Source organism: Knufia obscura (assembly GCF_036327395.1).
Source record: "Knufia obscura strain CCFEE 5817 isolate CBS 148926 chromosome Unknown scaffold_9, whole genome shotgun sequence".
In the NCBI taxonomy this organism is placed as follows: Eukaryota; Fungi; Ascomycota; class Eurotiomycetes; order Chaetothyriales; family Trichomeriaceae; genus Knufia; species Knufia obscura.
In genome coordinates, this window is record NW_027042695.1 from 614,478 (window position 1) to 626,665 (window position 12,188).

The 12,188-nt window shown below is 51.6% G+C and overlaps 4 protein-coding genes across 4 annotated transcripts; 1 reads left to right on the top strand and 3 right to left on the bottom strand.

The window, feature by feature from the left end:
- Positions 1 to 547: 547 nt before the first annotated feature.
- On the top strand, positions 548 to 2,689 carry PMZ80_007559 (uncharacterized protein; the record flags this gene model as incomplete). The annotated part of the gene is made up of 1 exon (XM_064875966.1): positions 548 to 2,689. One exon carries the CDS (start codon positions 548 to 550, stop codon positions 2,687 to 2,689), a length of 2,142 nt encoding a protein of 713 aa, XP_064728230.1.
- A 280-nt stretch (positions 2,690 to 2,969) lies between these two features.
- PRS5 (ribose-phosphate pyrophosphokinase) lies at positions 2,970 to 7,221 on the bottom strand (the record flags this gene model as incomplete). The annotated part of the gene is made up of 2 exons (XM_064875967.1): positions 2,970 to 4,943; positions 5,896 to 7,221. 2 exons carry the CDS (start codon positions 7,219 to 7,221, stop codon positions 2,970 to 2,972), a joined length of 3,300 nt encoding a protein of 1,099 aa, XP_064728231.1.
- Positions 7,222 to 7,923: 702 nt separating this feature from the next.
- On the bottom strand, positions 7,924 to 8,676 carry PMZ80_007561 (uncharacterized protein; the record flags this gene model as incomplete). Its single annotated transcript, XM_064875968.1, has 1 exon — positions 7,924 to 8,676. The coding sequence occupies one exon, from the start codon at positions 8,674 to 8,676 to the stop codon at positions 7,924 to 7,926; it is 753 nt and encodes a 250-aa protein (XP_064728232.1).
- Positions 8,677 to 9,761: 1,085 nt separating this feature from the next.
- DEG1 (pseudouridine synthase deg1) lies at positions 9,762 to 11,750 on the bottom strand (the record flags this gene model as incomplete). Its single annotated transcript, XM_064875969.1, has 1 exon — positions 9,762 to 11,750. The coding sequence occupies one exon, from the start codon at positions 11,748 to 11,750 to the stop codon at positions 9,762 to 9,764; it is 1,989 nt and encodes a 662-aa protein (XP_064728233.1).
- Positions 11,751 to 12,188: the final 438 nt, after the last annotated feature.

Below are 12,188 nucleotides of genomic sequence, written 5' to 3' on the forward strand. Positions count from 1 at the left end.
GAAAGCACTTAGCCTTGAGAGAATACTGCGTGAAACCTTGATTCATAGAGTCATTATCGCTGTGTGTTGAAACTGCCAGAACGCAGTAACCGGCAACAAGGAAAGCGAAAGGATGTTTGGATCAGTTTTACGCACAAACCGCTCGGGTCAAACCAGGGTGGTGGGAATGCTTGCTGGAGCTTAACCCGCCACTGGCTCCTGGGCGCTGACAGGGAAGAAAGGCGCGTTTGAGCCGAATCCCGTGTGGTCACGTGGCAGAACTGTCTCTCCTTGCTGTCCAATCGTCCTTTAGCGAACAGCAGCGCTTTGTTTGAAGCCCCAGGATCGTCAATTGTGATACAGGAGACGGCACGGTGCTCTCCATCTAACCGTGGGACTATCAAGGTTTGCTTGGTCCACACTTCCAAGAGCCTTGTGAGTGCGATCCCGTGCGACACTCCTCCGTTCAGGCGGCGATTCCTTATTCCGCCAGCTCGAACAAAGCAGGGGTTCAAGTTGGACAAACGTTCACGTCCAATGACCTCGTTCAATCACGTGCAATCAAGATATGGATGGTACCAAACCAGTAGAAGGTGTTCCGCCGAGGCGAGGCTCGTTCCAAGACGATACCGAACTGAGCTCAGTAGGAACATCCACTCCTAAGAGCAGGACTCCCAGTATAAATATTACACATCAAGCCAATAACACCAATGCTTTCAAGAGCAATCGACCATTGTCTGCGGCATCGAACAATCACAATCTAGACGATGACGATGATGCCATGCTTACCGACGACGACCCTGGATTCACAAAATCATCGTCAGGCTCTAGGAGGCAAAGCACAACCCTTTTGACCTCGGTTCAACCACAAAACCGGCTGGCAACATCACCTTCCACGGACCGAGACGTCATCGAAGTGAATCAGGATGCTTTTCAGCTGCCTCTCGACCCCGACAGTAAGGGCAAGCTGAAGAACCGATATATCATGCCAGATGGCACTGTCATTAATGGCAAAGGTCTGGGACGTGGCAGACCAGGCGTCAAGAGAGGACCTCGGAAATCTGCCCTTTCCCGTGAACTTACAGAAACGAGTAATGACGCTGCCGCGTCTGTATCAACGCCGTCTCCTGGTCCTCAAGTCAAATCTACATCTGCCAAAAGGAAACGCAAGGACTCAGATGTGGTGAAAGCGGAGAATGATGAGGATGACCTCGATGACATTTCCAGAGAGTCCACACCAGAATACAATCCAGCAGCAGCGACACATACACGCTCCGGTCGCCAGAGTCAGAAGCCTGCACCGCTCATCACACCAGCTACATCAGTGGCAAGTCCATCTACAAAACGACCGGCCGTCACACAGTCGGTATCGAGCCCATCGATCAAGAAGCACCCGAAGATCAAGCCCAAGGTCTACCGTGGCAGAGAACAATTCGCTCTCTGCGAGCATTGTCTCCGTCAACACGGTCCACCAGGAAATGTCATCGTCTTCTGCGATGCCTGCAATAAATGTTGGCATCAGCGGTGTCATGATCCGAGGATACCCAAAGAGGTGGTAGAGGATACGAAAGCCGAGTGGTTTTGCGCAGACTGCGATAAGATATTACATCCGAAACGGAAGAACAAGGCAGTACCGAAGCCGACAGCACGAGCAGCCCAGCCAGTGGTGTCCTCTACACCCACGCCAACGCCAAATACTATTCCTGTCGCGACCAAGGTTGTACCACGCTATGGCCTACCCCTTGTACCAGGAATGAGCCTCACCCTCGTCCAAAGAAAAGAATACCTCAACTCCCTAGCAAAAGAGCGCCTTATCGAAATCGTCCTTCAAGCAGCAAATCTCGCACCAAACATGCCTATATTCGAGACACCACTCCATCTGACACCTCAGTTCTTACCAGGCCAGCCATATCCAACGTTCGTACAACCACCGACTCCTACAGCAGCTACACCTCAAGCTCAAAGTCCGCAACCCCAAACCAATGGCCAACTTCATCACACATCAACGCCAGCACCAATAGCTCCGCCTCAAGCAGCCAGTATCAACCTCGCATCTATGCCACCACCACCCCCACCCTCCCAACTCCCACCCCACCTCCGCGCCCAGTTCACATCGTCCATCGCAGCAGGCCACCTACCTCCCCAGCCTGCCTCATCCTCGGCTCCACAAGCCACCAACGCTTCATCCTCAACACCACATCCCGGATCTACAGTCACACCGCCATCAAAACCCACACCTCCAACCCCATCCTCATCCTCAGCACCAGGTCCAAATCCAGCTCCAACCCCAGACACCCGCCCCCTCTACACCCATCCCACAGCCCACATAACCACCAAACCGAACACCGCCCCTCCTCCCCCTTACCCTCCTCAACCTCAACCTCACTCAACAACCCCAACCCCAACGGCAACGAACAAGACGACGAAGGCTACTACGACGACTTTGACGAAATGGCGCTCCTCTACCCCAAACCCGGACAGGGCGCATATGACCTTGCGATGGCGCCTGAGAGTAGCGATCTGGGGATTATGTTGGAGGGTGGGGATTGTGTTACGTTTAGTCATGTTGTTTATTGAGGGTTTGAGAGGATGCAGAGACGGCGACGCTGGAAGCGCTTCAAGAGGGATGAGGACGTTGCAGGATTCAGAATTTCAGTATTGTATGTACATGTACGTATCGGATCGACATGTTGGCAGAGGCGGTGTGTAGGTGAGCCCATTATATCAGTCTGCGATGAAGATGTACACTTGCGTTCCTACAATCTGATTGCGGTTTGATCTAGTTTACATATGCACTGATCACACTATATCTCTATCAGGGTTTGTATTCATTCATCAATCAGGTTCGATATTATACACAACGTGATGGACAACCAGGAAAAAACACAATCCTCTCAAAGTAGCCAAGCAGTGTCATATCCTACCGCCACAGCTTTCTTCTCCCTCTCCGTAATTCTGTGCTCTGGGCCCTGGACTTGGTCGCGTCATGTTCAATCAACCGAGCTTGTACCGTCAGCGCTGGCCGACCTCCGTCTCGCCAGATATCGCATACTTTCCGCCACCACGTCGGATATTTTAGGCGCCATCCTTGCCTGCCTGTCGAACTTCTGTAACTTGTATAGAACTTTCTTTTTAGCTTCTCGCAAAGCATGTTCGTTAGTTGCTTCGATAGTAGCAGATTGATCGGCTGGCTCGCTGCGTCTGGCAGCACGTCGCTGTTGCCGCCTCAAGTCATCGTTCGGAGCTACATCAGTGAGATGCTTCAGCCATGAAGGGGGTACCTCATCGCTTTCATCCTTAATCCACCACTCCATCATTTCATAGGCCGTCGCGTCGTCCGAGACATGCGCAGCTCGACTTGCCTGCGTAAGAAGAAATTGTTTGAGGAAACCGTCGACGACTCCGAGGCCATTGTAGCAAGGGAATTCCCCGTCTCGCTCGATTAGTTCCGAACCTTTGCTGAGCAAATCTTCGCGTGTAACAGATGTGCTTAATGTCATTACGGTGCACCACTGACCAGCACAAGCAAGTAGCGCCAGTAGCTCTCGTGCCGACGTACACCACTGGAGATCCCGTCGCACCCTACCTCTGTTGAGCTGGCAAGCAGGACGAAGGTAGATTGATTCATTCAGCAGACGCCGCTGAATATTGTACATATCATCGTGGACTGCTTCGATGAATGCCTCACGAATGTGCGGCGCGAACAGGAGGTCTGCTTCCCAGTTCTCTGACATGCCTATCTCTCGGCATGGGTGGCTTCCTTGAAAGAAGCGGATATTCTCCTCTTTTGCCGTATTGTTCCGGTCTGCCACTACGCGTTCTGGAACGGACGGTAGTCCTACCACTTTGCAGAAGCTTTGCTCTGGCCAATCAGGATCTGTAGTGTGCTTTGGACAATCTGATCTGCTGCGATGGGTGCACACTGGTGTTGATCCACCGTCAGAGCATTCCAATGAGAAATAATAGGCCTTGATCCTGCTCAAAATGTGTTTACCGTCTGTGGTACGAGCAGACTCTGAACCAGAAGTGGAGCACAAGTGTTGTAGCCGCACAAATGCTTCTTTGGCGCTCCGGCTGAATTCCTCATCAGTAAACCGACAGTCCAGCCACGACATCAGAATGGCGTCAGCAATTTCCCTTAAGTATGTTACTGTGCACCAAGACAGTTCGCAATACGTTTGCTGCAACTTATAGATGTCGTATTGGCTGATCGTGGGCTGTCCGGATTTGGTGATGGAGGATTGCAGAGGAAGCTCGGCAAGGTTGATAGCCTTGTGATTGCTCACACGTGATAATAGCATTTCGCTCTCGTTGAGGTCCCAGTTGCGGAACACCACCATAGCCATGTCTTGTCTGAGATCTTTCATATGACCAAGCTTATCGAATATTCTCTTCGACGTCAGACTGAAAGCAGGTGCCAAGGAGTACCAGGCAATAAGCTCGAGTATTTCAGCAGGTAAATCCCCAAGAGTAGCAGTCTGTTTCTTCGTGCTCGCACTGGCCTTGCCTGACTTCGGCCACGATATCTTGTTGGCGTTCTTGCTGCTAAACCGAGACTTGTGTTTGGGTACAGCTTTCGTCTTTCGGGCTGTTAATACCACCTCATCGTTGTTGCTAGTGGTAAAGTCGACTTTGCGAGCCTTGCTGAGACGTGAAGCCGGATCTTCTTGGTTCTCATCTACACTGTCAAGGTCTTCGCGCTTTCTCTTGTGAGACGTAGATGTCGCTGTCCCGTTCGGCAGAGTCGCATCGGGTGTGGCATCGTCCGAGACGATGACTTTCGATGCTTCAGCAAGTACGGCAATCTCTTTTGGTCTTTTGTGTTGGGGGTTCTCGAGGGCCTCATGACTCGTAACGGTTTCTTCGGTATCGTCTCGCTTCCTCTTATGAGGCGCAGTAGGGGTAACGGGAAAGACCATCTTGCTGCCGATGGTTGCTTGTGTGTGAATTTGGTAGATGATGGTCTTCGAGTCAGTAGGTCAGTCAAATTACGGGACGTTAAGGATGAGAGAAGTCAGAACCTAGACAACGCAGATGTGGAAATTAGTAGAGAAGACGGTCGTGGTCGACTGAGCAGATGTAGCAGTTAGTGACGAGGGAACGGCGATAATGGTATGCACGTGAGCATTGCACTCGTGTGTTTGAAGCCTTCTGTCGAGCATCTTTCACTGACTTCAGGCTTGAGCAAACGGCAAGTGCAAGTGCAAGTGGGCAGTGTACGCGACTGAAGGCAGGTGCAAGGCAACGGGAGATGCTCTGTCGAGCAGTCAGGTTGCACCTGTTGGGTTGTGGATTTGACAGGCATGCGGCGAAGATATCCATGGACAGATGCCACCGCTTCGAGGGTTCACCGACAATAGCAGCAAATGCAGTAGGCTGGACGACGACGAGGGTTGAATCACCGCACGTTTGGTCCTCGCTGCATCGAGAATAGACCCTAGTCCGTTTTAGCACTAGCGTGTTGGTAGGTGTTCAGACCCCTACGTCGTTGGAGGAGCAAGAGTGGAAAGGAAAAGAATGCCGGGCACGCACAGGACAGACACTAGGACAGCAGAAATGGACAGCATTAATTAGCATGATTTTGATACGTAAGTTTTCCATCTGGCAAAGGACGACACCAGCCATGCAAATGTAAGAAGATAGGCTCGACCCAGCACTTGGTAGGAGCTTCTACATGTATGGGTGTGGCTACATCATTCAAGTTGCGATGAACTTGTGTAGTGTCTAGAGACAAGACAACCCCGGACCCAACTCCAAAGACAGTAAGAAAAGAGCAGAGGCCCGGAATGCACAGTTTCGCCGCCAATACGGATTTAGTCATACTGAAACAGCACGCTGATACTCTCGCCATAATGGACACGTCTGATGGCCTGGTATATGTTAGCGACTGCACGCAAAAATGATGTTTGTACTCACCTCAGCGAACACGGTCCCAACCTCGAGCACCTCAAGCTTGGGACACCTCTTCCGATGCTCCTGCTGGTCAATCGTATTCGTAACCACAACCTTATCCAAGGCGCTGTGGTTGATCCTATCGATAGCATCCCCAGAAAGCACACCGTGTGTAACCAACGCATAGATCTTAGCTGCCCCTTGATTCTTGAGCAACTTCGCAGCTCGAGTAATCGTGTTGCAGGTATCTGCCAGATCATCGATCAGGATGGCAGTCTTCCCAGCTACATCTCCAACCAGCATCATGGTCGCGTTCTGACGGTCTGTGATCTTGGTGGGTCGTCGCTCCTTGTGGATAAGAGCGAACTCCATTCCGAGATTGTCTGCGATAGCAGTAGCGCGTTTTGCACCGCCAGCATCTGGGCTGACAATGATACCATGTTTGTAGTCTGGGATGTGTTGCTGAATATACTTCTTGAGCAGTGGTCGGCCATAGAGATTGTCGACCGGGATATCGAAGAAACCCTGGTATTGAGGATCGTGGAGATCCATGGTAATCACATGATCGGCACCAGCACACGTAAGAAGGTCTGCAACGAGAGTCCCAGCTTGAGCAACCCACTGTCTGTAGCCTGGTCGCGGTTTGAAGCAGTCCCCTGTGATAACATTTGTGTTCGGCTGCACAGCGAAATCGTGGTTGACAATGCCGTTAGCCTGGGACATGTTGTGAGAAGAGGCTGCACTCGTGGCTCGACTTCTCCCGTGAGCAAAATATTCCTTGTCCGGGGACGCTTCTTCTTTCTTGTAGTTGTTGAAGCGAGCTTGATGATTGCTCGGACTATCTGACAGATCATCCATGCTCAACTTGGTAACACTCCTGCTAAGATTGTGGACGCCATTCGGGAGACCATTCGACTCAGGGCGATCCGGATGAGGCGTCGGAGGAGTGCTCTCGAAGGTGTAGAATTGACCAGCATTATCGGTAGATCCTGCTCGTGTGGGTGGTTTCGAGGCTTTGACCAAAGGTGCACCGACCTTGTTGTAGGGAATGTCCGACTGTCTCGAGTAGGGGAAGAGGGGCAGCACAGCTGTGACTTTCGTGGCAGACGCTGTTTTGCAAGCTGATACAGCGACCAAGAGCTCTATCAGGTGGTCGTTGACCTTTCCTCCTCCGGATTGGATGATGTAGACATCCTTGCCTCGGACAGATTCTCCGATTTCGACTCGAGTCTCGCCCACCGCAAATTTTGAGAAGGTAGCTTCACCCTCTTGTATGCCCAGTGTCTCACATATTGTGTCTGTTAGGGCTTTGTGGGAGGAGCCGCCGAGCACAACGATATTGCGGACCATCTTGACTGTTCGGGAGAATGAAGCTTTGAGCACGCGACCACACTCTTTGTTCTAGGACTGCCCAGGGTTTCGTGGGCGGTGAGGAGAGAGGGCGGAAGGGGTGCTGAGCGTGTAGCTACAGGGCTGGAGCGTTGGAAAAAGCTTGCGCTTGCATGTTGTCTATCAAGAGACGTGCAACGGGGGGTTCTCGACAAGCAACAAAAAGTTTCTCTAGGATAAACGACTGACTCGGTCGGCAAAAGATCGTGAACCGAACGTTGGATTCGACCTCGCTAGACCTGCCTGAGCGAACTTTTATTTTATGCAAATGACGTACCACGCAATTGTTACGGCTTTGGCATGTGAAGAGCACAGTGCGCACTGACAGGATATATACATACTGAAGCGTAAGTTCATCGTCTCATCTTCAAGTTTCTGCTACGAATTGGCCCCGAGAGATAACGTAGAGGTGCATCATGCGATACTTGAATTCTGTCCACAATTCAAGGGCCGAAAGGAGGAGCAGAATGGGCTAATAACACGCCCACTGAAGCGACAGTGTATGCGACACCAACAGCGGAACTTGCCACAAGACCTACTTCGTTCATGCTGTCAAGCCCGCTCTCTACCAAGTCACGGAGCGTTTCTGGGCTTGTTCCTGCTCGTCATAGTCATAATGACACCCGCATCTGACACATCTGAATCATGCCTCGAAACACCACCTCAATCCCCCGTATCAACCTCCAAATCCAACTGCACACTATTACTAACCCCATAATCCTGCAACGTCAAAAAATCCTTAAACGGCCTCTCACTCTGCCTCTTCAACAATATCTCATGTGGCCTCCTCCCAATCATCATCGCAACCACAGCCTTGAAATCCTTGACTGTATCGGTGGGTAAACAGGGGATCTGTTTCTTGGTGCCGAGGCGGTCGTTGACTGTTACCAGTATCATCTCTTGTTGGGGTTGTGGTATTGACGACGGGGCTGGGGTTTTCTTTTCTGGCTTTGGTTTGCGGTCGCGGTCGCGGTCGGATCTGTCCCTGTCTCTGTCGTCGCGGCGTGGTTGATCGTCTCTGTCGCGGTCTCTGCGCCTATCGGTGTTCCCATCTCTACCGTCATACCTATCAGTGCGGTCATGATCCCTCCTCCGCGGCGACCGAGATCTCATTCTCTCCCGTGACCTAGACCGTTCCCGTTCCCGTTCCCGTGGCTTGTAATGATCTCTATACCCCCTCCTCAACCCCTCATCTCGATCTCGTGGTGCGTCGTCGTCATCGCGCCGCTTCTCCTTCCATTTGAAGCCTGCATCTTTGCGTCTAGGTTTCTTCTCACGGCGGTCGTCTCGCTGTGGGGAGCGCGATCTACTTCTTTTGTGGTCTGAGCTTCTTGGTCGCGGCGAGTCTTGCAGTTTCGTGTCTGTATTTGCGGGCTGTGCGACAGGAGACAAGTTCCTAGGCTCGTCGTCGGACATCTTGTGATTTGTCCAGGCGGGTAGAGTGAACACGTTTGTGAATGGAAGGAGTTATACGAATTGTTTCATGGCAAGGCATATGTCATAGGCAGAAATGCGAGAGACCGTAGGGTTCCGTATTGAGGCTAAAGACGCAGTCTGGAATGTTCAACCGTACTGAGCAACAACCTCTGGACCTCGAGCAAGGTGAGTCCTTGCTCAATATGGTTTTTCTTGAGGACTATTCTAGACAGAGGGCGGGCTCGAGTCCACATGCAGTCTCAGCCTTTACCTTGCTGTTGTTGAACGGAAGGCTGAAGCAAAGCATAAATTCTGTTCTACCAAGTCCTACTGCACATACCTTCTTGAGACCACGTCCAGGCAATGGACGACCAAACCACTGACCATCTACGGATCTCTTCGCCCTCGAACACAGCAGTCAAGTACACAATCTCAAGCAGGACACGAGAACCAGCAAAGTTCGTGGTCATTCTCCGCCATGCCTTGCGCATCATCGTGGCATTCTACACTACACTAGCCACTATCGCCAAGCTCCAATTGACATTTGCATTTGAGATCGACCAGACAGTAGAGCAGTTACTAGACATAACCTTGATGAGCGGCTTCGTGCGTCTAGTCATGGACAATGCTCAGTGGTGGGTTCTCTGCATCACGAGCCTGCTCACCTTGTACTTGTGCGTGCGAAGGGACTACACAGGTTGGTGGACTCACCTGTCCATGGATCACGCTGACTTGACTTGCTGTAGAAGAGAGTTTGCTGGTCTTGCAAGGCCTTGGAGTGCAGACTTCGACAAGCTCTTCGTATTTCTTCTTGAGTCCGACGACTACCTTTATACCTACCACGCAGATCCAAGATATTGTGATTCATGAAGCTTTCAAGGGCTTCGAGGTGCGCTTTTTTCTCGCAATTATTGTGACTGGCGCGACGGAGGTTGTGGTGGTCTTTCCAGTAAGTTGTCCATGTGAAGACCTTTACCATAAGCTAATCGCAGAGCAGAGGTTGTTGCCTCGGCGGGCTGATCTCGAGGTGGTCTGGAGGGGCTCTCGGAAGTGTTTATATGGCAATCTCAAGTAGAGTCAAACGCTCAGTCTTGAGCTTGAGCCTCCCACGCTTCCTTCAACGCAAGTCGCCGAGCACCTTTGACCGTTTTCAGGTATTTTGCATTCATGGTCTCCAAGCTGTCCATCACTCGCCGTGTCATCAGTGGCTGGTAATTGCCGACAAGCCTTGCTTGACCACTGCCTTCAAACACTTTCTGGCTTCGTGCTTTGACAGACGTCGGATCGCGGAAACCGCCTCGTTGTACCGAGCTAACATCGCCCTGAGCCATCGCTAGCGACAGTAGGCCACCGATCTGAGCTTCTTTGAGTTTTGTTTCCTGCCACTGCGTCCACAGCTCATCGACTACACCACCGAGGCCGAACTTGCCATCACCTTTGGAGGTTAGCGCAGGTATAGTAGCCTCGTCACCAGCATAGATCCACTTGAGCCCACCATCTCCGTGTTCATTCTCGGATGGGAAGACACAGTCCCAGAGTACGAGTGGCGCATCGTCGGCCATGGCATAATGTGGTCGGCCTGGTGTTTGCTTGATGTCTAGTAGCTTGTCTATAATTTCCGGCGACTCGAGACCTTGTCCGACTAAGAACAACACTGCCGCAGTACACCGAACCTGGTGCCATAAGAATGCGGAGCCGTGTATGACAATGGCATAGACTTTGGGCCCGGCTTCGTAAAGCTGACCATTCTCGACTGGCGATACAGTCTCGCCGGAAGCGTTCAGTCCTGGATTAGTGCAGAAATCCACAGGTGCAGACTCGACCTCCTCAATGTCAGCATGTGCGATGCGTCGCTCACAGCTAGGCATTTGTTTGCTAGCATCAATTTGACAGAGATTCCGGTAGTCATGCAGTCCTTCTAACTTCTTAGCGGCTTCTTTCATCTTCTCGATATCAAGCCAGCCCTCTCGGACAGCAGCCTCTGAGCCATCTGCGTAGACTTGACCCATTGGCCCAGGCGTAGGGCAAAAGGCCGGATTAGTGAAGAAATATTTGTATCTCCTCTCTTGGCACGAATACCTCGCATCAAAGCCGTCTGGTGGGTCAGGGCACCAAGCCAAGATTCTGATGTCTGGTGGTAATATCATGTTCAGCATGTAGACGTAGGGTAGCTCGTCTCTGATTGGATCGAAGGGAGGATGCGGCTCTTGCTCTTTCTGTGCATCTGCATATGCATCTGCATCTACCTCTGCATCAGGCGGTGTAATAATGTCCGTTTGCAGATTCTCTCCAGCACCGAACTGCGGCATCTCTTTTTTGACAGGTGCATTGCTTCTGACACGTATGCCGATCACCTGGCCAAAAGCACTGACCCCTCGATCTGTCCTGCCGCATTTGCTGTATTGGCAGCCTTCCCAGCTAATCTCTAGACGCTTTTTGCGCTGCGCATCAGCCGGTCGGGATTTGCCATGTATGTAGTATGTCTTCTCTCTTTCCTTGGGGTCATATATTACCTCGTAGCTGGTGTCGGCACCTTCGGGTATGGGCGGACTGATCAGTCTTGTTTTGCGCAAGGCTTTCCACAGCACTTCTTCGATGGTAGGAAGCGGTGTGAAACATCGGTTCGCGTGCTCGAACCCATTATACTTGTGGCCAAGGTAGGAGGACTTGAGTGCTATGAAACGTGTCGAATGGCGACTCGCATCAAATTCCTTTGTCGGTTTTCTGGATGTAGTGCTAGGTGATGGTGATCTTCGGTTGGCCTCGTTGGTCGTTCTGGTTAACTCTGCTATTTGAGCGGTCTGTGCCTTGAGTTGCTGCTCCAGTCTCGTGCATCGAGCGAGCAGGTCAGCATGCGAGAGGGCCGATAGATCATTTTCCATGTTTTCGTGAGCGGTGGGACTCATCCAGCCTGCCGGACGTTGCTTGGTGACATCCAGCGGTGTAGGATGCGCATGTAATTTGTCAAGTGTTACTACAGCATCCTCGTGAGTTGACAAATTCGCGGGTGTAAATGTGCAAGCGAGTCTGCGGAAGCCGCTGGTGGTGTACTTGCCACGAAGCACGCAAAACATGAAAAGACCTTGTCACACCGTTGTTGGCTCACCGCAAGAACAGTCCCATCGCAAGGACCTCAGAGGATGTTGTGGAATCAAAATTGCTATGAAACAGAGAAATGGAAACTGCTAAATGACGGTGGAATCAGATGCGCTCCTGCGCAACATGCGACCAAGTTGCTGGGCTTCGAGTCAGGTTGGGGACTGAAATCGACTGAGCGAATAAAACTTGTCGAATGTCCATCCTGGCTGCGGGAGCAGCAGGATTCGCCCAGGTAACATTTTCAAAGCAATGCGTTGCTGCTTCACCCGCCAGGACATATGACCTCGTGAAGGCCGAACTTGAGACATGGTCAACTCAGTGTGAACTTCATTGTTTTTTTGCAACCTGAGACAGTGGTCGCGCTTGAGGCCCTTGCTCAATCACCTCGGATGGCAATACTGCTGAGCCAGCTA